At 44.9% G+C, this 26,110-nt stretch overlaps 1 protein-coding gene across 2 annotated transcripts; it reads left to right on the forward strand.

Annotated features, from left to right (window-relative positions):
* Nucleotides 1–20,637: 20,637 nt before the first annotated feature.
* On the forward strand, nt 20,638–25,426 carry Spmip9 (sperm microtubule inner protein 9). 2 transcript variants are annotated; one of them, XM_057793189.1, is made up of 3 exons: nt 20,638–20,664; nt 22,217–22,309; nt 25,004–25,426. In XM_057793189.1, the coding sequence occupies exons 1-3, from the start codon at nt 20,638–20,640 to the stop codon at nt 25,424–25,426; spliced, it is 543 nt and encodes a 180-aa protein (XP_057649172.1). The 2 variants fall into 2 exon arrangements, with proteins under 2 accessions (XP_057649172.1, XP_057649182.1); XM_057793199.1 differs by having other exon boundaries at nt 25,007–25,426.
* The last annotated feature ends 684 nt before the right edge of the window (nt 25,427–26,110 follow it).

Here is a 26,110-nt window from a genome sequence, read left to right on the forward strand (position 1 = left end):
AACATACAAAATAGTAGCCTTCATTTCACAGAAAGATCTTTTCTTCCCTCCCTCCCTCCCTCTCTCCCTCTCCCTCCCTCTCTCACTCACACGCACACACGCGAGTGCACTTCACGTTTACCTTGTTCTCATCTGCACCCCCTCCTGCACTCTTGATGCTTCATCCCCTTTCCTGAATAGTCCTTCTATCTGCTTTCAGGACCCCTATATTCCATTATTCTTTCTTTCACCCCTTAGGCATTTTTATTTGTTTCCCTTAATATTTTTATTTCCGTGTTAATTTTTTTTCCCTGAAAATCTATTATGGTCAGACCTAGGAAAATAACATCAGAAAAAAAAAAGGACAAAGTCTCTTTGTTCTTTAGAAGTTTGTGTCACAGAGGAAACGGGGCCCAGCTATTTATGAGCACCCCCATGCACCCACCTACCCTGTTGCTTCTTCCTACTAACCAGCTAAATGAACTGCCCAAGGAGACACAGTTGCAAGCAGGCAGGGCCAAGAAAGTGAGTGTGCAGCCAAGGGCCTGGGGCCTTCCTACCAAACCCACCCTTCTAGATAATCAGGTATTGGAATCCAGGCCTCGGAGGACCCCACAACCTTTGCCTATCAGTTAAATCCAGGTTCAAATGAATATCAAAGGCAGCCTCCAGGGAACTGAATGTTTCAGCGGAGTGACTCACCTGCTGACACCATGTGAGAGGCAGGCCCCTCTCTTGGCACTCAGATTCCCTCAGGCATGCAATCCCCCCCACACACAACCTTTCACTCTTCTCTGCCTCCCCACACTGCTTCTGAGTGAGTCTCTCTGAGTTAGCCCGCGCTCACACACACACACCGTATTCCCCATGCTGCTATTACTTCTCTCGATTAAATTAAATTGTTATTATTTTAAGGCCAGGTCTCATGTAGCACAGGGCACATGATCAATCAGGGCCTTCTTTTCCAGTAAAGTTCATTTTATCAAGGTTAATTTTCTACTATCTCCCCCGACACCACCCCTGCCCCACCTGCTGCCCTATGTTCTCTGACCTCACCATAATGGCCTTGAACTTGCTATGCGAAAGTGAGGAGTCCTTGACTTCAGGACCCTCTGCCTCCTCTGCTACAGAGCTGGGTGGGATCACAGGCCTGCACCTGGCCAAACCGTTGTTCTTCCTTGGTGCTTCCTAATGTCGCTGCTTTCCTGGGTGGCTTCAGGAAGTACCTGGTACTGAATCCTGGATAGTCCAGCAGGGCCTGGTAGGCAGGGAGTATTCCGGGGAATTGCTCAGGGCAGCAGTGGGTGTCTTTAGCAAGACCCCCATTCCAGAGAGGTGTGGTGGAATAAGCGACCCCCCTCCATTCTATGTCCACTCAGCACCTCAGATGGTAACTTTCTTTGGAAATGGAGATTTTACAGAGCTATAAGTATGGTAAGAATCAAGCTGAGGTCATGCAAGCTGAGGACGGGCCATAAATAAAAGCAGAGCATCATCACAGAAGCCAGGAGAGGACAGCCACGTGAAGACAGCCAAGCTGGACAGAGAAGGCAGCTCTGCCTCCACACGCCAAGGGACACTTGGGGACACCAGACCCTGGATGAGGCACACCTTGGATTTAGAGTTCCAGGACTGTGTCTGAACACATTTTCTGTGGTTTTAGATTTCGACACCTGTAGTAACAATGTTCCTGTCTCCCTGGGAAGTGAGCAGAGATGAGCCACACACATGAATTTTTGTGTGTTTGTTGTTTGTGTGTGGTGCTGAGCGTTGAATCCAGGGCTTCTAACCAATAAGATACATCTCAAGCCCTCTTTTAATGTATTTGTTCAGAGACAGGTTCTCACTATTTAGACCAGGCTGTCCTCAAGCTCAAGATCTGCCTGCTTCAGCCTTCTGGGTGCTGAGATTAAAGGATTGCACCACCACAACTGGCTCTTTTTCCACTCTTTTTTTTTTGGTTTTTTGAGACAGGGTTTCTCTGTGGCTTTGGAGCCTGTCCTGGAACTAGCTCTTGTAGACCAGGCGGGCCTCGAACTCACAGAGATCCGCCTGCCTCTGCCTCCCAAGTGCTGGGATTAAAGGCGTGTGCCACCACCGCCCGGCTCTTTTTCCACTTTTTATTTTGATACAGGTCTTAGCTGTCCTTGAATTCACTGTGGAGTCAAATAGGATCCAACCTGTGATCTTCATACATCAGCCTTTCGGGAGTCTGATATGAGAGCTGGAGAGATGGCTCAGCGGTTAAGAGCACTGACTGCTCTTCCAAATGGTTCAATTCCCAGCACCCACATGGCAGCTCACAACTGTCTGTAACTCCAGTTGTAGGGGATCTGGCACCCTCACACAGACGTATATGCAGACAAGACACCAATGCACATAAAAATAAATCTTGAAGAAAACTTGTATTAGAGTCACGTACCATCATCAAGGAGGTCTGTGTTTTCTTTTGTTGTTTTTTTGAAGACAGGGTTTCTGTGTGTTACAGCCCTAGCTGTCCTAGAACTAGCTCTTGTAGGTTTGGCCTTGAACTCATAGAGTTCTGCCTGTCTCTGCCTCTTTGAGTACTGGGATTAAAAGCATACCCCACCACTGCCTGGCTGAGGTCTGTGTTTTCTGGTTGATGAGACAAGATCTCCCTGTTTAGACCTGAATTCTTGACCTTCTACGTCTTGCCAACCACTTCGGGCCTCGCAGGTGTGCCCTGAGGATCTTTTCCTGCTAGAGCCATTGCACTGTACGTAGGAACTGGATTTGACAGAAAAAATAAATGTAATGGCTCTGAGATTCAACGCCATGCCATGAATGTGGCACAGCGTGGAGAATATACACACTCACTCTTTAATCACTGAAGTATGCAGCCTCATTTTGTGAAGTGAAATATCCAAGGATGTTCAGATGATCAAGATTCATTGCTGCCCAGGTGTGGTGGCTTGTGCCTGCAACCTAACTTCCTAGAGACTAAACAGTAAGAGATTAGTCACAGATTGGAGACCAGTCTGGTTTACATATTAAAATCCTGTCTCAAACTAACTTATGAACGAATTACTGCATAACCTCTTTATAACTAGAAGAAAATGTACAGCATTTGTGAGCCAGGAGCCTAAGATTGTCATACTGGGGGCTTGAAACAAGCTGGACTCATTTCAGCCTAGAACAGTAGGAAGCGGGGCAGGGTCCAGGTAAGAAGTAGATCCACCCAGACGTGGGGGCACATGCCTGTGACATCAGTACTGCAAAGGCAGAGGCAAAAGTAATGGCCATGTGTTCCAAGACAGCGTTTACATAGGGAGTTCGAGGCCAGCTTAAGGCTACACATTGAGACTTTGTCTTGAGAGAGATGTTGGCTGGGGGCAGGAGGGTGCTGGAGAGGAGGTTCAGTGGTTAAGAGCTCTTAGTGTTTCCTGTTCTTCCAGAAGACTGGAGTTCAGTTCTTAGCTCCCAGGTTGTTCAGTTCAGACCTGCCTATAAATCCAGTTTCAAGGGATTCAGTGCCCTCTTCTGGCCTCTTGAAGCACACACAAGGCAGAAACTCAAAGATATGCACATATATACATAAATTTTTAAAACAATAGGAAGTGAGCCCAGGCCATCTGTGAGCCTGGTTAAGGCCATCTCTGGGTCCTGTGAGAAGTGGATGGGTATCTTCTCATGAATATGATAGGCATGTACCTGTTGTGTCATCCTTGGAGGCAGCATGGAATACTGACGGCAAATGTGGTCCTTACTTTCCCATGCTGGTAATGATGCATGTGGAGTCTTTTTGTAGCAAATAACAGATGATTCAACCTAAACTAATTATACAATAAAGGAACGTATGCTGTCATCTAGACAAGGTTCTGGTGCTTCCAGCACCCTCAGCCAGGACTCTGCTCCATCTCTGTGATTCTCTTGAGCCTTCCCTCGTCAGGGCATCCATTCTGGTTCAGAAAGAGCTGATTTCTTTTTTGTTCAAAGTGCTGCTGGCTGCCAGCAATGTCTACATACGCAGTCTAATGTTGTGCATAGGGGACCCATGCACCCACTGACTCCGCAGGAAGCAGAAGACATAGATAGCTTATTGCTATAGAACAATTAGCTCAGTGCCTCGTGTGGTTGCCAGGTCAGCTCTTGTCAAAGCAGCCTCGCTTGGGAATTTGCTAGAAGTACAAATCCATAGAATCGGTCACTGATTCCTAGCTGAGTGCAGAGCCTAGTGGTGATGCACACTGTCATTTACTCTTGGACGAGTCAAGTACCATCTGGTATGGAGTCAGGGTGGTGCTGTTAACTGCTCTACCTAAGTAACTATACAAGCACTATGCCATGATGGAAAGATGGTATAAATAGTGAAGAGATGGCCATGATGGCCATTGTCCTTAGTGATTAAGATGGCTACCACAGGGGCTGGAGAGATGGATGGCTAGCATTTAACAGCACTGCCTGCCCTTGCCGAGGAGCTGGTTCAGTTCCCAACACCCACATTGTCACAACCATTTGGAGCTCCAGTTCTAGGGGAGCTGATACCCTCTTCTGACCTCTGCAGGCATGTACATGGAAAATAGACATAAATGTGGGCAAGGCAAAACACTCACATGAAAATAAATAAATCTAAAAAAATTGTTTAAAGATGGCTACTGTGATTATGTGTGTGTGTGTTTTCCCTAAAAGTAGCAAGAAACAATTATTCAAAGGAAAGCAATAGAAGAGGTAGATACATGATCAAGAGAGACAGCAGGGGCTGGGGAGATGTCTCAGTGGTTAATAGCACTGGCTGCTCTTCAGAGAACCTAGGTTCAATTTCTAGCACTCACGTGGGGGTCCACAATTATTTGTAATTTCAGTTTCAGAGGGTCCTATATCCTCTTGTGACTTAGAAAGACACCAGGCACATACATGGTACATAGATATGCATACAGACAAAACATCTCTACATATGAAATAAAATTTTTGTTTTTTGAGACAGGTTTTGTCTGTGTAATCCAATCCTGGTTGCCCTGGAACTCTCTCTATAGGCCAGTCTTTCTTTTTTCTTTTTTTTTTTTTTTTTTGAATTTTCAAGACAGGGTTTCTCTGTAGCTTTTGGTTCCTGTCCTGGAACTAGCTCTCGTAGACCAGGCTGGCCTCGAACTCACAGAGATCTGCCTGCCTCTGCCTCCCGAGTGCTGGGATTAAAGGCGTGTGCCACCACCGCCCGGCTTATAGGCCAGTCTTGAACTCAGAGATCCGCCTGCCTCTGCCTCCTGAGTGCTGGGATTAAAGGTGTGTGCCACCGGGGCTGGAGAGATGGCTCAGTGGTTAAGAGCATTGCCTGCTCTTCCAAAGGTCCTGAGTTCAATTCCCAGCAACCATCTGTAATGAGGTCTGGCGCCCTCTTCTGGCCTTCAGGCATACAAGCAGACAGAATATTGTATAATAAATAAATAAAATATTAAAAAGGTGTGTGCTACCACCACCCTAAGGTTTTTTTTAATTAATTATTTATTTATTATGTATACAATATTCTGTGTGTATGTCTGCAGGCCAGAAGAGGGCACCAGACGTCATTACAGATGGTTGTGAGCCACCATGTGGTTGCCGGGAATTGAACTCAGGACCTTTGGAAGAGCAGGCAATGCTCTTAACCACTGAGCCATCTCTCCAGCCCCACCCTAATGTTTTTAAAGTTAAGAAAAAAAAATAAGTGATGGCAGAGCAACAAGACTGTAATGGAGCTTGCTGCCAATCCTGGTTACATGATGACCTGAGTTTGATCCTTGGGATTCCACAGGACAGGAGAGAACTGACTTCTTCAGGTTGTCCCCTAACTTCCACGAGTTCTCTGTTGTGGTGAGTGGGTGCACACTTAAACACACACACACATACTGTATATATACATATACTAATATATATGATATTATATATATATTAATATATAATATTAGTAATACTAAAAGAATGAAAGTGGGCCATGTAAGAGTAAAAGTAAAGCACTGCAGGTCCTCGAGTGGTGGCAGTGGGCAGCAGATCTTGAGACCACAGCGGGCCATGAAGGCAGCCTGTCCTAGGTAAGGAGCCACGTGGTGGGTGAGAAACTAAGACAGATAGACATGCCATGCAGAGTGATGTTGGATATATATTTAATGGCTTATGGAAGGGAAGGGGAAAAAGGGGAGAAGGGGGAAGAGCAGAGAGAAGCAGAGAGAGAACCAGAGGTTGGGGGGCACAGCAGCAGCTACCTCTTTGGGAGAGAGATGGAAAAGGAAGAGAGCTCAGGCCAAAGCAGAAGAAAGATAGAAAGATCCACCTGCCTTGGTGGTGGACAGGGGGTGGGAGGGGAGTGGGCGGGGCTTGCCTCTTAAAGGGACAGGACAGACCATTACATTCCTATCTCTTTTTTATAATAAAAAGGTGGGAGGTTAGGCACAACAGGTTAAAGGAATTGGGACGGCAGATTCTCAAGACTGCTTCTTGCTTATTTGTGGGTGTTGTCTTGGGGGGGCACCTGAGAAAGCTGGGTGCTAGTCACATCCTGGTGTAGCTGGTTCCTTTGCTCCTGTCTGGTGTTTGTGGTATGGAAATGGCTGGTGTCTCTTACACCTGTTTAAGGTGAATCTTTCAATCTGGCTCCCTGGAATTTACAAGAATTTTTTGGGTTTGTGAAAACAGAAGTTTTAGACATATATATTGTATAAACAGTAGCATATTCATGCCGGAATGACTGTGGCAGATGTTTTTCATAGTGCAGAGTATCTTTAAGACTATGAAAGGCAGTGTGAGAGAGATTTGACAACTTGTACTTGTTGAAATTTGTTTGGTGAGGCTGTCCTTTTAAACTGACAAAACCTCTTAGCTGTCAAACTGCATCAAAGATCTTTGAGACGGTTAAAATTTTACTTGAGTTATTGATTTAAAACGACAGAGAACTTACTTGGTTGGCACCTAGAGCCCCTCCTCAGGGTCCTCCATGGTCGCTGAGGGTTGTATTTGCCTTTTGCTGTTTAGTGCGGAGCCTGCCCGGCTCCAGAAGATCCTGTGGGCTAAGGAATCTGTAGGAAGACAAGCCTACCTTGGCCTGAGCATCTAGCCTGTCAATTCCAGCTATTCTGTCCACTGTCTGGAGATCTTCAGTTTAGATGAAAGGCAGTTTTGTCCAATGGTCAGTGCTTGACATTTGAAACCAAGTATGGATGGATGTTGTTTTGTGCCATTTGTCTTCTGTCTTCTTTGGAGGAAGTAGAGTGCTGCTGCTAGGAGCCAACCTGTCTCTTTTTGTTATGAAAAGTTTTTAATAATTAAATATTTAAATGACATATTCCCCAGATCTCTGAGCAGTTGAGGGCTGATTACTGGATATAGATGAGTTATAACTACAGTATACAATCTGCCTGCAGAGCTGGGTCTGAGCTTGACTGTACTGGCACTTAACAGGTAAGATTTACACTGATAAAAAGAGAGAAAGAAGAAAAAAACTGCTTGCAATAGAAGGTTAACGGCAGAACTCACAATAGGAGAGAACAGCTTAATATATTTTAAATCAGGGTTGGATTAAATATGCCATATTTTATGTAAGAGACTTAAAAGTACATACCAATTTAAAACATGAGACTTATTGCTTTGTAGTCTGGCATGAGATACAAAGAACAGACATTTATAACATTTAACAGTTTGAGTTACATGTATGAACACACACACACACAGAGTGAACAGGAATTGGGCAAAGTGGATGCTCTTGGTGGGCCTTGCCAAAGTCATGCCACTACACAAATCACACAGGTAACAGTCAACATTAGGGAACCAGGCAGGGAATACCTCAGTAACGATGGTGGGACATGGTCACCTGACCTGGCTCTCAGTTAAGATGGCAATGAAGTTACCTGACCTCAGTTAAGATGGTGGTAAGATCACTCATGTAATGGAGTTAACACCGGGGAACCAGGCAGGGAATACCTCGGTAAAGATGGCAGAACTTGGTCACTTGACCTGGCTCTTAGTTAAGATTGTGATGAAGTCACCTGACCTCAGTTAAGATGGTAGTAAGGTCACCTGACCTCAGTCAAAATGGCAGCGGTCACATGTATGGAAGAGAGACCTAGAGATGTGATCTGCCCTGTTGCCAAGCTGCTGTGCCACAAGCCATGGTGGAGAGCAAAGGCTGGAATTGAAAACAGCTGCCTCATGGATCTGACCAATCTGTGGGACCATAGTGGAAGAGTTTGAGGAAAAGTGGAGCCAGCGGGACAGTGGCAGAGCATTCACAGGTGGGTGGCTGATAGTTTGAGGGTTTATACCATAGCTGAAAATGTAAAAAAAAAAAATGGTGTTTTTCTGTGTGAAAAACACCACAGAACCTGTAGAAGAGCGTCCTCTCTCTACAGGCTGTGTGTTAAAGCCTGACTGGCTCCAGTCTGGACCACTCAGAAGTCAGAGAAGTTTAGAGACCACTCTGAGCAGTCTTTCATGGCAGGAACCACTTACAAGTGGTTGAAAAGAAAAGAAAAAGAAAAAGAAAGGATTAAAAAAAAAACCTGGGGGACCATGGGCCCCCAAATCCAATGCACCTGACAACGTGTGCAGTGCTAGTGCAGGAGGACCAACCCTGAGTTGTCCTGTCACGTAGCTACAGAAAGCAACCAGAGATGAATACTAGCGAAGGGCTCAACCATAGCCATGAAGGCTGTGGGTGGGGGATGGAAGGAGAAAACGCACCACCAACGCTGCTGGTGTGTGTAGAGGTAGCGTTCAGGCAGATAGAATGCACAGCTGTTTTAAAGAAACCTGGTTCCAGGGCCCAGGATTCCACATTTCCTCAGCCAGCCTGCCCACAGGCAGGAGGGAATGTGAAGAGCCTGGCTGAGTCACAAGCACCAATGTAATGGTTTAAATAAAGTGCTGCAGGTCCCTGAGTGGCAGCGGTGGGCTGTGGATTCTGAGACCACAGTGGGCCTAGGCAGTCAGTCCTTGGCAGGGAGCTGCGTGGCAAGTAAGAGACAGATAGGCTCACCATGCAGACTGAGGTTAGATATTTATTTAGTGGGTTATGGAAGGGAAAGGGGAGAACGGGGAAGAGCAGAGAGAAGCAAAGAGAGAGAGAGAGAAAGAGAACCAGAGGGGGCAGGAAGGAGAGGAGCCACAGCAGTAGCTATCCTGTTTTTACTTTTCTTTTGGTAAGGTTTCATGTCACCCAGACAAGCCAAACTCACTAAGTAACCAAGAATGTTCAACTTCTGATTCCCCTGCCTCAGTCACCCATGATTTAGGATTACAGTAGCATGCCACCACCTTTGATTTCCTAGCCCTGTTAATTTGTTTATTTTCCTTTTAATACCTTTAATGCCAGTACTCCTGAGGCAGAGCCAGGCAGATCTTTGTGAGTTCAAGGTCAGCCTAGTCTATCTACATAGTGAGACCCTATCTTAAAACAACAACAACAGATTCACTTTTATTTTTGTGTATGTGTGAATATGTCCATATGTTCAGGTGTCCACAGGAGCCTGAAAAGGGCATTTGATCACTTGGAACTGAAGTTACAGGTGTGATGTTGGCGATAAACTGGGATCCTCTGGGAGAGCAACAAGCACTCTTAAACACTGAGCCACTTCTACTTTTTATCCTGGGAACAGCATCTTGCTAAAGTTTTCCCAGGCTGTGATTCTTCTGCCTCAGCCTCCTGACCTGTGTCACCTGCCCCACCTTTATCTTTTCTATTTTTCTGTTTTTGTTTTCCAAGACAGGGTTTCTCTGTACTACAACCCTGGCTGTCTTGGAACTCATTCTGTAGATCAGGCTGGCCTCACAGAGATCTACTTGCCTCTCTGCCTTCTGAGTGCTGGGATTAAAGGTATGTATCACCATGCCAGGCTAACCAGGTGTTCAAAGATAGCAAGGATAGGACAGGAGTCAGACCTAGAGGAGCTTTGTATATTAGCTGACAAAGAGGTGTCCCCTAAAGGCAATAGGGAATCACAGCTCAGTTCTAAACTTTGGCCTGCCTTTAAAAAGACAGCTGGAAGAGAGAGAATTCTTCTTCTTATTTGAGGTTGTAGAGCCATTGGTTCTCATACACATATCAATAGCACTAAAGGAACTTAATGAGTTATTAAAAAAGAAAAAAAAAGACATGTAGTTGGGAGGGAAATATGTTGTGTAGGGCATAAGGGAAATTTGAAGGAAAAAATACAAGGTGGATATGATTATATTTCTTTGTATAACCGTATAAAATTCTCAAGAATAAAGAAAATTAAAAGGTGATTCAGGGGCTGGAGGTGAAGCTCAGTTAGTAGCATGTTTGTTTAGTGTGTGTGACAATGTGGGTTCAAGGATCAGCGTGGCATACACCAAACATGCTGGTGATGCCTCCTCCCAGCACTCAAGAGATGGAGGCAGGAGGATCAGGAGTTCAGGACCATACTTGGCCATATAGCAACTTGAGCACAGCCTGAGATACAGGAGACCTTGTTTCAAAATAAATAAAAGTAAGTAAGTAAATAAATAAATAAATAAATCTTTTGGCAGGGTAGAAAATTGAGAGGAAGCAGAAAACTTAATTCAAAGCCCACAACAGGGGTCTGTCTTATGGAAATGAGACTGGGAAATGGAAGAAGAACATAGGTGAAGGTCTGGAGGTTAATCACAGGGTTCTAGATTTTTCTGTCTGGACTGTTTCACAAACAAGAGTGAGAATGAGCTTCAGAGAAGTAGAGTTCAGTTTTTGAACCGGTTAGATAAGAATTATAATGAGTTATATATGTTATTTTACACATATATCCATGTGGCTTTGATTTCTCTTGGCAAGGGTGGATCTCTGGTCTATTCAGTTTTGCTTTGGACCAGGTATCTTACATGGATTACTCATAAACTACTCATTGGAGACATTTTCATTTTGTTTGTCTTTTTCTGAAAATTTATTTGTTTATTTATTTAGTGTGTTGAGGGTGGGGGTGTCACAGAACTGGTGTGGCAATCAGAGGGATACTTCTACCATATGTGACATGGGTATTCAACTCATGTCATCAGGCTTCATAGCAAGCGTGTTTACCCATTTACCCGTCTTACCCCCCAACCCCTTTTATTTTAAAGAGGAAGATCTCTCTATGCAATCTTGGCTGTCCTGGAGGTCTCTATGTAGATCGGGCTGGCCTCCCAAATGCTGGGATTAAAAGCGTAGGTCATCACTCCTGTTCACAAGCTGCTTTATTTGACTTTCCTATAAGAAGACCCAAAACTAAATGGACCACCTAGAATCAAACAAATGAGTGTTAAGGAACTGAGCTTAAACCCAAGTCCATACGCCCTGCATGAAGTCATTCTGCATTCCCAAGCCTCAACTCTTTATTCTGTTATATTTGTATGGTGTGATCTATATATTTCACCCAAGAATAGGGCCATATCCTTGTTCACTTAATGTCCTCAATGACTAATGTACAGTAAAGGAGGGGCAGGGAAGAAGACAGAGGAAGGAAAGGAATGGTGAAATCGTCTATGTAATGGTATACATATATAGCTAATTGACTTTAGCCAATGACACGATTGCACTCAAGATTTTGTTGAGAAGAGAGTAACCAGGTCTATCCTGTTTATTTTGCATGTTATAAATGAATGCAAATAAAGAATCTCTGAAAGTGAAAACCAAATATATACACATATATGCACACACATCCTTAAGGTCTGAGACACAGTAGTGTTTGCTAATAAAGTGAATAAGTGATGGAGGTGGTTCTTGTATTTTATCTGTTGCTTTCATTGGTTAACTAATAAAGAAAACTGCCTTAGCCCATTTGATAGGCCAAACCTTAGGTGGGTGGAGTAAACAGAAGAGAATGCTGGGAGAAAGAAGCTGAGTCAGGGAGTCGCCATGATTCTCCCACTCCAGACAGACGCAGGTTAAGATCTTCCCTGGTAAGCCAACTCGTTGTGCTACACAGAATATTAGAAATGGGTTAGATCAATATGTAAGAGCTAGCCAATAAGAGGCTGGAACTAATGGGCCAGGCAGTGTTTAAAAGAATACAATTTTCTGTGTAATTATTTCGGGGCATAAGCTAGCCATGCGGGCGGCTGGGTGCCGGGGATACAGCCCTGCCGCTCTTATTACAACAAATAAGTAAAGGACATGGATCTGTGCAATTTTTCTTGAAATTTTCTTAATATTATTGTCACTCTTTTGGCATTATGTTTGATATTGCTGAAACAGAGAGGGCCCACTGAAGATCAACCTCAAATTATTTTTTCTTGTTGTTTCTCTTCCTCCTTTTTTTTTTTTTTTTTTTTTTTTTGTAAGCCTGGCTGTCCTGGAACTCACTAAGTGACCCAGGCTAGTCTTGAACTCATAATAGTTTACCTGTCTCTGCCTCCCAAACACTGGGATTACAGGTGTGGCCTACCACCCCTGGCTTCTTCTAATTACTTTGTATTCCAATGGAGTGGAGCAGACCTAGAGTTTCTTGTTTTCTTGTCAAAGATCTCATCAGACAATGTATCCTGAAAGATAGGACCGTGGCAGATACCACCAAGGTTGCCTTCTGTTCATTGCAGACTTCAGTGTCTAGAAGAATTCCTGCAAAATCTCATTGATTTCCAGTTGGGCATGGTGGTTTATACCTTTAATACAAGCACTTAGCAGGTAGAGGAAGGCGGGTCTCTGAGTTAGAGGCCATTCTGGTCTACAGAAGAAGTTCCAGGACAGCCAGAGCTACACAGAGAAACCCTTTCTCAAAAAAAACGACAAACAAAAAGTTAATTTCAATGCCTTCCCTATCAAATTCTGTTTTGGAAGATCTGGACTGGGGCAAGAGAGTCTGTATTCCCTGCCACCACCGAAGGAGCACAGATACTCCCTCACCCCCAAAGTTTCTGTGATTCAATGTCTTTTCCTCAGCTTTCTGTTGCCAGCTCTGCGTTCTGAGGAGCAAGCAGGCAGGCTGACCCCAAAGTGACTGGCTGGTCTGTCAACACCACCCCAGGTAGATGCTCCTCTCTGTGCCTTATTCCAATGTGATGGCATGAAGGGAGATGCTCTCCCAGATTACATGTCCAGAGCCAGGGTGAGCTCCCAAAGAATGGAGGTGTGACTTACTGATCACCCTGCCCTTTCAACATCTAAATGGCCTGACCCAGCACTGACCTGGATGGGTGGCTCAAAAGGCACTGGAAAGAATTTTAAAAAGTTGACAGAGGAATTGGGAGGCAAAATAACTCAGCTAATATGTTGCAGTAATTGTGGGGCTAAGAAAGGTCTCTAAGGTGCTTTCAGCTCCCTGTGGTACAAACTCCCCTCCGTTGTTATCTCTGCCATCAGCAGCAGCAACAGGTCCTTACTGACCACCCACAGGACGCGTCCTACACATCATGGGGCAGATCCTGACACCTGTCGTTGCCCATTGCATTTCCAAGCTTTTAGGCAGAGAGGCCTTACCCATCTACCTTCAAGGATATCACTATGACATTTTAATATCTTCACAAAGTGGTTTTCTTCCTCCATAGCAGTCCTTCTGATGAACTATCTTACTTTCTTTAAATATCACTAATACTTTGCATTGTTTTGCATCTAAGTTATTTTATCAGTTTCTGTTAATGTAGATTTAGGTACATGCAGGTTCTTGTGATTTCACGTCATAAAGAATCATATTATGCCTGTCTTTGCATAGAGGGATCAATTGCAGCTGTAAGATCATATCTAGGAAAGCATTTGCTAGGTTAAAAACCTGATTTGAGCTCTTGGCATTTGAGCAAATGTCACCAATCACCTTCAAAGATTATGTCAGTTAAGACACCTAACAATAAGGTAAAAGGAGGCGAGGCAAGTTTTTTTTCCATTTCAATACTATATACATACATATATATATATGTATATATATATGTATGTATGTATCAGGAAGTAGGTGTAACTTGGATTTAATACTTTATATGAGACAGAGTTTCATATAGTCCAGGCTGACCTAAAATTCACTTCATAGGTGAAGGTGTCCTTGAATTCCTAATCCTCCTGCCTAAACCTCTCAAGAGCTGAAATTACAAGCATACACCAACACACCTTGCTTCTTTGGATGGATAGACCTTTTAAAATCTCCTGGGGGCTGGAGAAATGGCTCAGAGGTTAAGAGTACTGGCTGCTCTTCCAAAAGTCCTGAGTTCAATTCCCAGCAACCACATGGTGGCTCACAACCACCTGTAATGAGATCTGGTATTCTGTTCTGGCCTGCAGGCATACATGCAAGCAGAACATGTATATATAATAAATAAATCTTAAAATAAAATAAAAGCTTATATATTGGTGTGTGTGTGTAGTTGGGTATTCACTCTCCTGTGTGGTCAGAGAACAACTTTCAAAAGTTGGTTTTCCTACCATAGGGATTCTGATATCAAACTCAGGTTCTCAGGCTTGGCAGCAAGTGCCTTTACCCAGAATCCTCTCACTGGCCCTGTTATTGGATATCTTAACAACTTAACCATCAGGCAGGAGGAGTAAGCTAAACCTAAGGACACAGCAATCTCCATTAGTAGAATAGGAAGATACTTGGTTCATTTGTGTGTCTGTCTTAAACAATGTCCTTGTTGGGCTAAAGAGATCGCTCCCACTTTAAGAGCATTTGTTGCTCTTGCAGAGGACCTGGGTTCAGTTCCGGCACCTATATGGTGACTCACAACCATCCATAACTCTAGTTCCAGGAGAACCTGACACCCTCTTCTGGCCTTTTTGGGCACGAGGCACACAATACAGTATATATACAAAGGGCATCTATTTTGTTTTATTAGCAATACCTGATATTGAAAGTCTCATGTACACTAAGCAAGAACTTATCCCCCAGCATTCTTTTTACCGTTTTTGTTTGTTTGTTTTTTGAGACAGGGTTTCTCTGTGTCCTGGAACTCACTCTATAGACCAGGCTGGCCTCGAACTTATAGGGATCTGCCTGCCTCTGCCTCCCATTTGTGCGACTTTGACTTTTTTTTTTTAAAAAAGAGACAGGATTGCCCTGTCTGGCCTTGAACTCACTGTGTGGCCCAGACTGTCCTCCTGCTTTAGTCTCTAGTAGTTGGGATCACAGGCTTCCCTAACCAGGTCTGGCTCTGGTACAGATAGTCTGTGAGATTAGTTATGCTCAGTAAGAAAATACGGAAACACGTAGCTTAGCAGTGGAAGGCAAGTGACGCTGAACTAGCCAGCCATCCTTTGTGGCTAATTCAATCTAAGTAGGCTAAGGGTTGCCCAGCTAGCTGGCAATGCATTATTTGGGGGTTTGTCTCTGAAGGTGTATCCAGATAGAATAGCACTTCATACTGTAGACTGAGAGGATTTCTCAGGGTGTGAGCTTCAAATAAATTTTATTACAGTTTGTTATTCTTAGTTCTTTAATTTATTGTTAGGTGCTGTCTTTAGTGGTGTATGGTGCCCAATTTATAGATCATACTTTTATCAGAGGTGTGTCCAGGAAAAGGGGGACCGTATTTAGGGTGTGGTGCTCAGTACTTCAGGCCTCCACTGGGGTCTTGGGATATACCTGCTAGACATTTTATTGAACAATGAAGCGAGAGGCCCCGAATTCTTAGGTCTCTTTAATAATTTCAGCGGTTTTTGATAGTAGTCTCTCCTGAGCAGTGAGTCCCCCCCTTCCCTGCATAGTCCAAGCTCCTGGCAAGCTCTAGGTCCCAGCTCTCTCCTCTAAAGAACAGTAGGGGGCGACCGTGACAGCATCGTTTCCTGTTTCAATCTTAAAACTACAGACTTGTTGGAGAAGCGTCTTCAGTGTAGATTATTCTAGGGTTGGGGACAGAGAAAGGTGACGACAGATAGCAGGCCAATATCATGAATCTCAGGCAGCTGTGAAATAGCGGTCAATTGGCTGCTCCTGGAGAAAGCTGATCTTCAGGGACCCTCGGACCGGGAAAGGACAGAGCCTGTGTGCTCCTGGTGCAGCAGCATCGCGTGGCGACAGATCTCGCTAAACTAACTCTGTCGTTTCCAGAGCTGTCTCCTTAAACGCTAAAGACCCACTGCTTTGAAAGGACACTAGACAGCACAGCTCCTCTTAGAGATGTGGCAATCTCACGGTAGCTTCCTCCAGTCCCGTTGTGCCAAAGAACATCTACCTTACCTGGCTGGTTGTTTCTGAAGGGAAGGGGGCTTAATTTGTGGTGAGGGAAAATGCTTGTTTGGTAATAGAGCCACCTGCCCCGCCCCCAGGCTCTAGGAGAGGGCGTGCTACTTTGTAATGTAGCCTGACTGTTTGTGTTTCTGGAGTTTAAGGAAAGGCTGCTCCTAATTAAAGGCGTAAATGCTTTAATCCCTGGCCTGGGGGCTTCCCATGGCGTACTAACCCTGTTAGGAAGGAAGCGGATTGTAATCCCTTTAATAGAAGCCTGGAGGAATCAGGGTTTCTTGACTTGGGAGAATTTCCTCCTGTGATCTAACAATACTAACAGACTGAATTTGCATTGAAATTTGGGGGCCAGGCTCTCCCTTCAGGGTACAGGAGCTGAAGTGTGATTTACACTAAGAAGGGTTTTGGGGGCATTGTGCAGTAATAATTAAACCCCTACTGTATACGTACTAGACCCGGAATGAAGAAGCTAAATGTACATCACCCCCTTTGCTTTTCACAGTCAACCTGTAAGTTTGGACAAGTGTTTTGTCAACGAGGAGGTAGTTATTCTCACTGGAGGAGGGAGGGGAGGACTACAGAACAAATGATGTTCCTGGGAGCCTTGGTTGTTCCCATGATCCTGGTTATTGGATTCTGTTCACATAGTCTCCCTGCGCCCCCCCCCCCCAGCTTTTTGCAATCTTTTAAATACTGTTTAATTTAGCACAACCAGGCTTCTGCAGTACTATTGATTACTAAATTTTTATTTAATATGTCTTACCCTACACTACACAATGTGTCCCCACACACATCCACGGTGAAGTATCGGGAAGCTGAGGTGGGAGGACCCTTGAGGTCAGGATCAACTTACACAATTACAGGGAAAGCAAAACAAGACAAAGTTTACATTCCAGCTTATTTCCCTTCCCTTACAAATGTAGAAAACATATGTTTGCATGTTAGTAAAGGAAATACTTGAGAGGTATATAACTCTGGATGGTGGTGGTGCAAGTCTTTAATCCCAGCAAACAGAAGGCAGGGGCAGGTGGATGTCTGTGAGTTGGAGACCAGCTTGGTCTGTAGAGTGAATTCCAGGATAGCCAGGGCTACAAAGAGCAACCCTGTCTCTAAAACACAAGAGAAAGAGAGAGGAGAGAGAGAGAGAGAGAGAGAGAGAGAGAGAGAGAGAGAGAGAGAGAGAGAGAGGTGAGAACTGTGGAGATGGCTCAGTTAGTTGGTACAGTGTTTACCATACTAGCATGAGGACCTGAGTTCAGATCCCCCCCACCCACAAGGCAGAACATATCTGCGCTCTCAATGCTGTGGACTGAGAGAGGAGGATCCCTCCAGCTCACTGGCCAACTAGTCTACCTGTTATGAAACTGCATGAGGGGGACTCTGGTGGGGGAGCCCAAGATGGGTGAGGTACAAACATGGCCAGGGAGATAGAACTTAAGTAGAAAGTTTTATTGGGGGAAGGGAAGCGAGAGAGGGGAAGAGGAGAGAGAGAGAGAGAGAGAGAGAGAGAGAGAGAGAGAGAGAGAGAGAGAGAGAGACAGGAAAAGTCCTGCATGCCCCTTCACCCCTTCAGAAGAGCATCAGGAAGGAGAGAATAGAGAGCAGAGCTTGTCTCTTAAAGGGATCTTTGCAACTGCAGAGTGGCACAGCAGCCATAGGACCCTGGACTGGCTAGGATAATGCCTGAATCCTAGCACTGCCCAAATTAGGTGACATCCTGTCTCCAAAGCTAAGGTGGGAAGTGATGCACACATATGCACACACACACACACACACAGAGGTACACACAGATATATAAATACCACACATACACAAAGGAGCATGTTGTATTGTATTATAAAAAGTTAAATTTAGGATGATGTGACTGTGTTGTAGTCTGTGGTGAGGAAGACTGGACTGGGAACAACACGGGATTTCAGTCTCCAGCAAAGGACTCTCTGGAGTAAAGTTACCCATCATCCAGTTTCTCCCGCAGGCTGCTCTCTCAAGTGCCAAGTAAAGAAATAAACTTACATTCTGTCTCTATGCACTTGGCAATCTCATTTGCCTTTTTGTGACTAGTTTTTGAACTGAGAATAATGTTTTCAAGTTTTATCCCCCTGTAGCATGGGTCAGAACTTTCTGAGTCATAGGCACAGTGAGTCTGCACCACATTTGGGTGAGCCATTCAACTGCTAGTGGCCTTTTAGGCATCGTTTATTCCACTGCTATGGGAGCGGCATCCATTGTCTCTGATTCCCTGCTTTTAATTCCTTTTGATTTATGACTAAAAGTGAAATTTCCAGATCACATTGTTCTTTTCTACGTTTTTGTTTTGTTTTGCTTTGTTTTTGTTTGTTTGTTTTTCGAGACGGGGTTTCTCTGTGTATAGTACTGGCTATCTTGGAACTTGCCCTGTAGACCAGATTGGCCTCAAACTCACAGAGATCCGCTTGCCTCTGACTCCCAAGTGCTGGGATTAAAGGCGTGCGCCACCACCGCCCGGCCGGTTCTCTCTTTTCACCATGTAAATACCAGGTTCAAACACAGGTAGTACCACTTGGTGGCAAGAATCTTTCCCTGCTGAGCCAGCCATCTTGCAGGCCCCTGTGCTTAACTTTTGAGAAACGGCCAACCTCTTTTCACTAGATAAACCATTTTACATCAGCGTATGAGAGCTTTACTCTCTGAATCCTCAGAAATACTTGCTACTTTCTGCTTTGGGTTGTTTGTTTTTTATTGATTGATTGATGATTGTTTTCGAGACAGGGTTTCTCTGTGTAGCTTTTGGGAGCCTGACCTGAAAGTCGCTCTGGTCTAAGTTTCTCTGTAGACCAAGCTGGCCTTGAAATCACAGAGAATCCGTCTGTCTCTGCCTCCTAAGTGCTGGGATTAAAGGCCTGTGCCACCACCACCAGCTGGTTGGTTGTTTTTAAATAGCCTTACTAATATTTGTAAAAGAGAGTAAGACACAGGCTGATGACATCAACCAATTACTTCTGATAATAGCCTGATCTGTAGAGTACTGAAAAGCATCTCCTCTTCAAAACCATCCAATCAGGTTCGTTCTGGCCCAGTGGGTCCAGATGTAGTGAGAGTCCAGAAGTGGTAAGCCAGGGACAGGGGGACTGACATGCTACCCACATCACAATGACCAGGGCCAATGACCAAAGCAGGTTCAATTGTGTAGGTCAGGGCTGATCTCAGGGGCGGGTGTGTCAGTGAGACAGTGCCAACAGGACTCTCCATACAGCAGGGACACCTGGGGTTGGAAGGACAGGAACACTGAGTCTTGTCAAAAGGTAAGGTAGACTCTGAACTAAAGCAGACCCTCTCCCAGGGTGGAAGCTGTCTGCATTCAGGAAGGCGGAAACGTGGAGCATCAGCTGAGGCCTGGCCAGTCTGATCAGCTTGGAGCTCTGGGCAGAGAGTTGCTGTGGGTGAAATGCAGAAATGGTTGCTGGGGATGTGCTCAGTTGGTGGCTTATCTAGTATACATGGGGCTCTAAGTTTGGTTCCTAGCACCACGTAAACCAGGCATGGTGGTGCACTCTTGCTTTTTGGTTTCTTTTTTCCTCTTTCTTTCTTTCTTTCTTTCTTTCTTTCTTTCTTTCTTTCTTTCTTTCTTTCTTTCTTCCTTTCTTTGTCTTTGAGATAAGGTCTCTCTATGTAGGCCTAGCCCTGGCTGGACTATAACTCACTATGTAGACCAGGCTAGCCTTGGACATACAGAGATCCACCTGCCTCTGCCTCCTGTGCACTGAGACCAAAGGTGTGTGGTATATACTTGTAATACCTGGAACTTGAGGTTGACATAGGAAGATCAGGAGTTTGAGGTAATTCTCAACTACACAGAGGTTTGAGACCAGCCTGGGCTGCATGAAACCCTGTCAGAAAGGTGTGAGAGACAGACAGACACAGAGAGAAAAACAGACAGACAGACAGACATACAGACAGAGACACAGAGACAGAGAAACTCACAACATGGCTTCCCTTAAGACTTCAGGACTGGGCCTAGGAAACAGGATTGGACCTTCAGCTCATCCTTCACATGCGAATGCCTCACAACTTTCTTTACTTTGAACATCCTGCTTCTGACCTGGGGAGCTGGAGCCCCAGGCCTGGGCTTTGCCTCCTCCGGGTAGGGTGACGGGACGGTAGGTTCACACTGGATGGGAAGATCCCACTCTGTGTGTGTCTCTGCAACACAGCATCAGCGAGTGATGTGTTAGAAGCTCAGAATGGCCATGCTGGGGGATTTACAGCCTAGGGATTGGCAGATGCTGTAAAGTCATGGCTTCTGTTCTTTCATAAACTGGTTATCAAACTTGCCTTGCTGTCTGATGCACCTTTTCGCAAGGCAGAGCTGATATTCTGAGTGAATTCTAATTCCTCTGAATCCTGCTTATAGTCCCTTTGTCACAGGGCACCATACACCCATCCCTAGGGCCTCCCCTGGCTCCAGGGAATATGTAAGGCAGAATCTTAGGGAAGGTGGAGAGGGATGGACTAAAGGGACCGGAGCAGTCCTGCCTGCTTGCATAGCTGTGGAAATAGTGGGATATTGCCCCTGCTTGAGGCAGAGCAGGGCTAACTGATATGTCTTTCTAGGTCCTTGGCCATGGCACGTGTGGTGAACCCCAAAAAGGTGAGCAATGTAGGTTTTTGTCCCCTCTAACATGTTGGAGGGAGGCCATTTGTTTCATTCCTGGCCACTTAGTCCCCAAATAATCACAGAGAAACCATATTATTTAAATCACTGCTTGGCCCATTAGCTTTAACTTCTTATTGGCTAGCTCTTACATCTTAATTTAACCCATCTCCATTAATCTGTGTATTGCCATGTGGCAGTGGCTTACCTGGTAAAGTTCCCAGCATCTGTCTCTGGCTGCCATTTCTATCTGACTCTACCCTTCTTTCTCCCAGCATTCTGTTTAGTTTTCCCTGCCTAGCTCTGTCCCCTATAGCTCTACTATAGGCCCAAAGCAGTTCCTTAATCAACCAATGTATTCACAGCATACAGAGAGGAATCCCACATCACTCAAACCCACAGAGATCCACTTGTTTCTGCCTCCTCAATTAAATCCCACACTTGGCTAAATTCTTTTTGTTGACCTTAAAAAGATTTGTTTACTTTTATTTATTTTTGTGTGTATGTGTTTTGCATTTATCCATGTGTATGTGTGTGCCTGGCACTCACAGAAGCCAGAGGAAGGCATTGAATATCCTGGAACTGAAGTTATGTCTGGCTGTGAGCTTCTATATGGGTGCTGGGAACTAAACCCAGGTTCTCTACAAGATTAGCAAGTGCTCTTAACAGTTGACCCATCTTTCTGTCACAGCTTGCTTGTTCTTTGGTGGTTTTTGTTCTTTGGAGTCAATGTTTTTGCTTTGTTTGTTTTTGTTTTTGAGACAAGGTCTCTTTCCACAGTCCTGGCTGTCTTGGAACTCACTATGTAGATTAGGCTGGCCTTGAACTCACCGAGATCACTTGCCTCTGTCTCCCAAATGCTGGGATTAGAGGTGTGCACCACCATGCCTGACTAGCAGCCAGTGTCTTCTGTGATCCATGTGCCTTGTAATCTTGAACTTCCTGCTTCTACCTCCCAAATGATGTTTTATAAGTGTTTACCACCATACCCAGCTACTTCATTAAATTATTTTTTTAAGATTTATTTGTAGGGGGAGGGAGAGAAATGGGAGGCGGGGAGAAGGCAGAAATTTTTTCAATAAAAAAAAGACTGTGTAAAACAATAAAATAAAATTAATGTAATTAATAAACAAAACCACAAAGTAAACCCTCCCCCCCTCAAAAAAGATTTATTTGTGTGTGTGTGTGCGCGCAGATGCCCTCAGAGGTCAGACTGTGCTCTCCTGGAGGAACACCTGCCAGACATATTACTGAAGCAGAGGGGAAAGGAGGAAGGTTTTTGTTTTTGAAAGCTGGGGCATTAGGAAGTGGGAGGCTGACTGGGGAAAGTGACATTTGATCTGGGTCTTAGAATATGCATAGGAGTTTGCCCATTGGCAAAGAGAACATTTTTGTTTTTATCAGGCAGCAAGCATGTGCCAGGCTCCTGTGACCATGGTAGGATGCCAGGCCCCAAAGCTGGCTGTTACTTTATAGCCAATAAGTCTTGAAAGAGCTTTAGGCTGAAGAATGACAGGGCCAGGCTCTTGTTTCATTTTCTCTCTTCTAGAACTACGTGGACCTAGACATATACCAAAGTTCGTACATGGTCGACTATAAGCCCTTCGGAAAGCACAAATACTCCAGAGTCACACCACAAGAGGTAGGGAGAGTTGCAGGTCTCTTATCCAATCTATGATTCCCTGGGATGATCTTTATTATTTTATTTTGTATGTGTTTCCCCTGATGTGTGTGTGTGAGCGCTACAAGCATACAGTGTCTTAAGAAGTCAGAAGAAAGTGTTGGACCCTCTGGAACCAGAGTGCTGGATGATTGTGAGCCACCAAACCAGCTGGCGACTGAACCCTGGTCCTCAACAGGTGCAGCAAATGCTCTTAACGACTGAACCATTTCTCCAGGCCCATGATTTTTATTTTAGTGTGGACATTGTGGTTTTTAAAATAGTCAGTGGCAGGGGATTTCCCTTAGAGGTTTTGCACGTTTGTATGTGTGTACACATGCATGTGATATGCCAAAATATATAGCACACGTAAAACTGGAAGCATTATACATTTATAGTTTAAATAACACTGATAAGGGCCACTGAGAGGCTCAGCTGGTAGAGGTGCTTGCCACCAAGCCTGAGTTCAACTCCTAGAACCCACATGATAGAGGCAGTGAACTAACTCTCACAGTTGTTTTCTGAATTCCACATATACCATGGCATGTGTGTATACCTCCACATATACTGTGATGTGTATACATACATATACAGTAAATAACTAAATGCAACAAAAATTTAACACTGATAGAACCAGCACCAATGCACTCATTATTAACCAGCTCAAGCATGGCATGTGTAAAAGCACTCCTTTGCTTACTTCCATATTCTGAATGTTAGCTTAATGTGTTTGTAGAATTCCTTTAATTTTTCATGTTGTTTATTTTGAAATAAGGTCTCATGTGGTCTAACCTTAAGCTTGCTATATAGCCAAAGGATGCACTTAAACTTGAATTTCTGATACTCCTGCTTCCTCCTCTTGAGTCCTGGGAAGACAGGCGTGTGCAAAAGATAGCACGTGGTGCTGGGGACTGAACTCAGAAGGGCAGGCACTCTATCAGTGAGCTACACACCCAGACCTAGCACCCCTCTTCTTTCTCTTCTATTCTGCCTCTCCTCTTCTTTCATTTTAAAGATGGAGTTACTTGAGCTGGGGAGATTACTCATCTGGTAAACTACTCTCTGTACAAGCATGAGGATCTGAGTTTGATCCCTAAAATCCACTTAAAAAGCATGTGCTTATAATCCCAGTCCTAGAGAGGCTGAGAGAGGAAGATCCCTGGAGCTCATTGGTTATGTAGTCTACCCAGATGGGCACCAGTGAGAGACCCTGTCTCAAAAGACAAGGTGGATGGTCCCTGAGAAACAACCTATGAGGTTGATCTCTGGCTTCCACATGTGCTCTTACAGATACGCACACAACCCCACCCGATCCCTGTGTGTCTCGAGAGTGCACGTGTGTGCACACACACATATAAAAATAAAATGTACTATGTAATAAAAACCGATTCATGTGTATGTTGGCCTGCATACATGTATGTGCATTATATGTATGCCTGGAGTCCACGGAGGCCAAAGGAGGGTGTCAGATCTTTTGGTATTGTAGTTAGCTGGTTTTAAGCTGCCATGTAGGTGCTGGGAACCAAACTTTAACCCTTTGCAAGAGCAGCAAGTGCTAATAAACAGCAAGCCATTTCTCCAGCCCCATTATTCATGCGAATTATTCATACCTTTCTGTAGCTTTCCCTCTCGCTAAGCTTCACCGGTATCATTCATTCTCTGTGTAGTTTTACACTCTACGAACTCTTCACAGTGTGGGTGTCCCTTTCCTTGGGGGACACTTGAGCTGATTTTGCCCCACTTGGATGTTTCTGTGAAGAGGAAGTTCATCCTAACGTGCCAGAGCTTCTCCTGATTCTCAAGATCAGGGCAATGCAGTTTCCCCTAAAAGCTTACTCTGGTTCATACCATTCCTAGCGGTGGGTGGCCACGGTTGTCTTGTGCAGCTTGAAAGGTCTCACAAATTTGGTGAGTATGGAATCATATGGTGTGAGGCCATAATTTTCTTTTTGTTTTGCTTTTCGAGACAAGGTTTGTCTCTCTATAGAGCCCTAGTTTTGTGGTACTGGCTTTATAGCCCAGGCTATAACTCAGAGTTCCACCTGCTTCTACCTCCCAAGTGCTGGGGTTAGAAGTGTGTGCCCCATTGCCTGCCTTTTTCCTTTTTAAATTTTATATTATTTATGTTTGTATGTGTGTGAAGTACATGTATGCTAGGATGCCCACACACACGTATACACTGATCAACTACACAGATGCACAACCAAACACACACAATAAAGTGCTATAAAAAAATTAAAACTGGCCGGGTTGTGGCGCAGCTCACCTTTAATCCCCGTGCTTCAGAAGGAGAGGCAGGTGAATCTCTGTGAGTCTGAGGCCAGCCTGGTCTACAGAGTGAGTTCTAGTATAACTAAGGCTACACAGAGAAACCCAAATAACTATTTTATGTGTATGGGTCTTTGCCTGAATATATGTCCGTGCATTCCTAAAGTCCACAGAGGCCACAGGAGTGTCAGATCCTTGGGAACTGGGGTTAGAGATGGTTGTGAGCCTCCGCATGGGTTCTGGGAATGGCACCTCGGTCATTTGCAAGAGCAGCCGGTGCCCTCACTACTCAAGTCTTCTCTCCAGCCCTGAACTTCCCATTTTTTTAAAGCAGTATGCATTTTGTTTGGTGCGCTTTGAGGGACACTGCCTTGGTGACTTTTCTCAGTCTTCTCTTTGTTTCTACAGCAGGCCAAGCTTGACACTCAGCTCCGGAACAAAGAGTTTTACAGGCCCATGCCCAACCCCAACCCCAAGCTGGAGGATGGGTACCCTGCCTTCAAAAGACCCTACATGACTGCAAAAGACTTGGGAGTCCCTGGCTTCTTCCCACCACAGAAACGGGCAACCCCTGTGAAGGATGAGGGCAGGTTCACCAACACCTGCCGTTTTGCATACCCAGCTTCCCTGGCTCTGTATCTGGCCCAGTTTGAGCCCTACTTGCTTCACCAGAGGACAGACTTCCCGTGCCTCATGGAGCCTGAGCGGCAGCCTGCTCCAGAACTGGGCAAAGGCTACCTTCTACTCCCTGGCTGTCCCTGTCTTTCTCAGCAGAGAGTCAAGGTCCCCATCTTGAATAGGTGGGGCCCCTTGATGCCATTTTACCAGTAGAAGTGTGATACTCCTGTTGTTTCAATGCATGAAGAAATTCCATGCCGGCGCTCACAGAGAAGGCACCAAAAATAAACCTGGGAAGATATTCCTTATGGCGAGAGGTGGTGTGTCATCATAATAATCCCAGTGCAGGGGGAGGGAGGGAAGGGAATTAGGAGGGAAAAATCAGTGTGTGTGTGTGCTCAACTGGAATTAATGTCATTTTTATTTTTTATAGCTTTTTGGGGGTGTGTATGTGTGTGTGGGGGCTGTGGCACCTGCATGCTATGGTACACATGTGGAGGTCAGAGGACAATCTCAGGTGTCAGTTCTGCTGCTTGTTACTGCTTACCCTAGGCTGGCTGGTCATGAGCTTCTAGGGTACGTATGTCTCCTGTCCCTGCTTCCCATTTGGTCATGGAAGCCCTGGGATTAAAGATGTGCTATTGCACCTGGCTTCACATGGGTTCTGGGGATTCAAACTCATGCTTGAGCCATCTCCCCAGCCCATCCTATTTTTTATTTTTGATGGGAGTGGGTTTTTTTTTTTTTCCTTATTTTTAAAATTTATTTTGGTGGAGGGCAGGGACAGAAGGGCTGTACACTGTGTGCTTGTGGAGGTCAGAGGACAATTTGTGAGAGTCAGGTCTCTGCGGCCATCACAGGAGCCCTGGGGGGGGGAGAGGTTTGAACTCAGGGTCT

The sequence above is a fragment of the Chionomys nivalis genome, chromosome 1 (assembly GCF_950005125.1).
Source record: "Chionomys nivalis chromosome 1, mChiNiv1.1, whole genome shotgun sequence".
NCBI lineage: Eukaryota > Metazoa > Chordata > Mammalia > Rodentia > Cricetidae > Chionomys > Chionomys nivalis.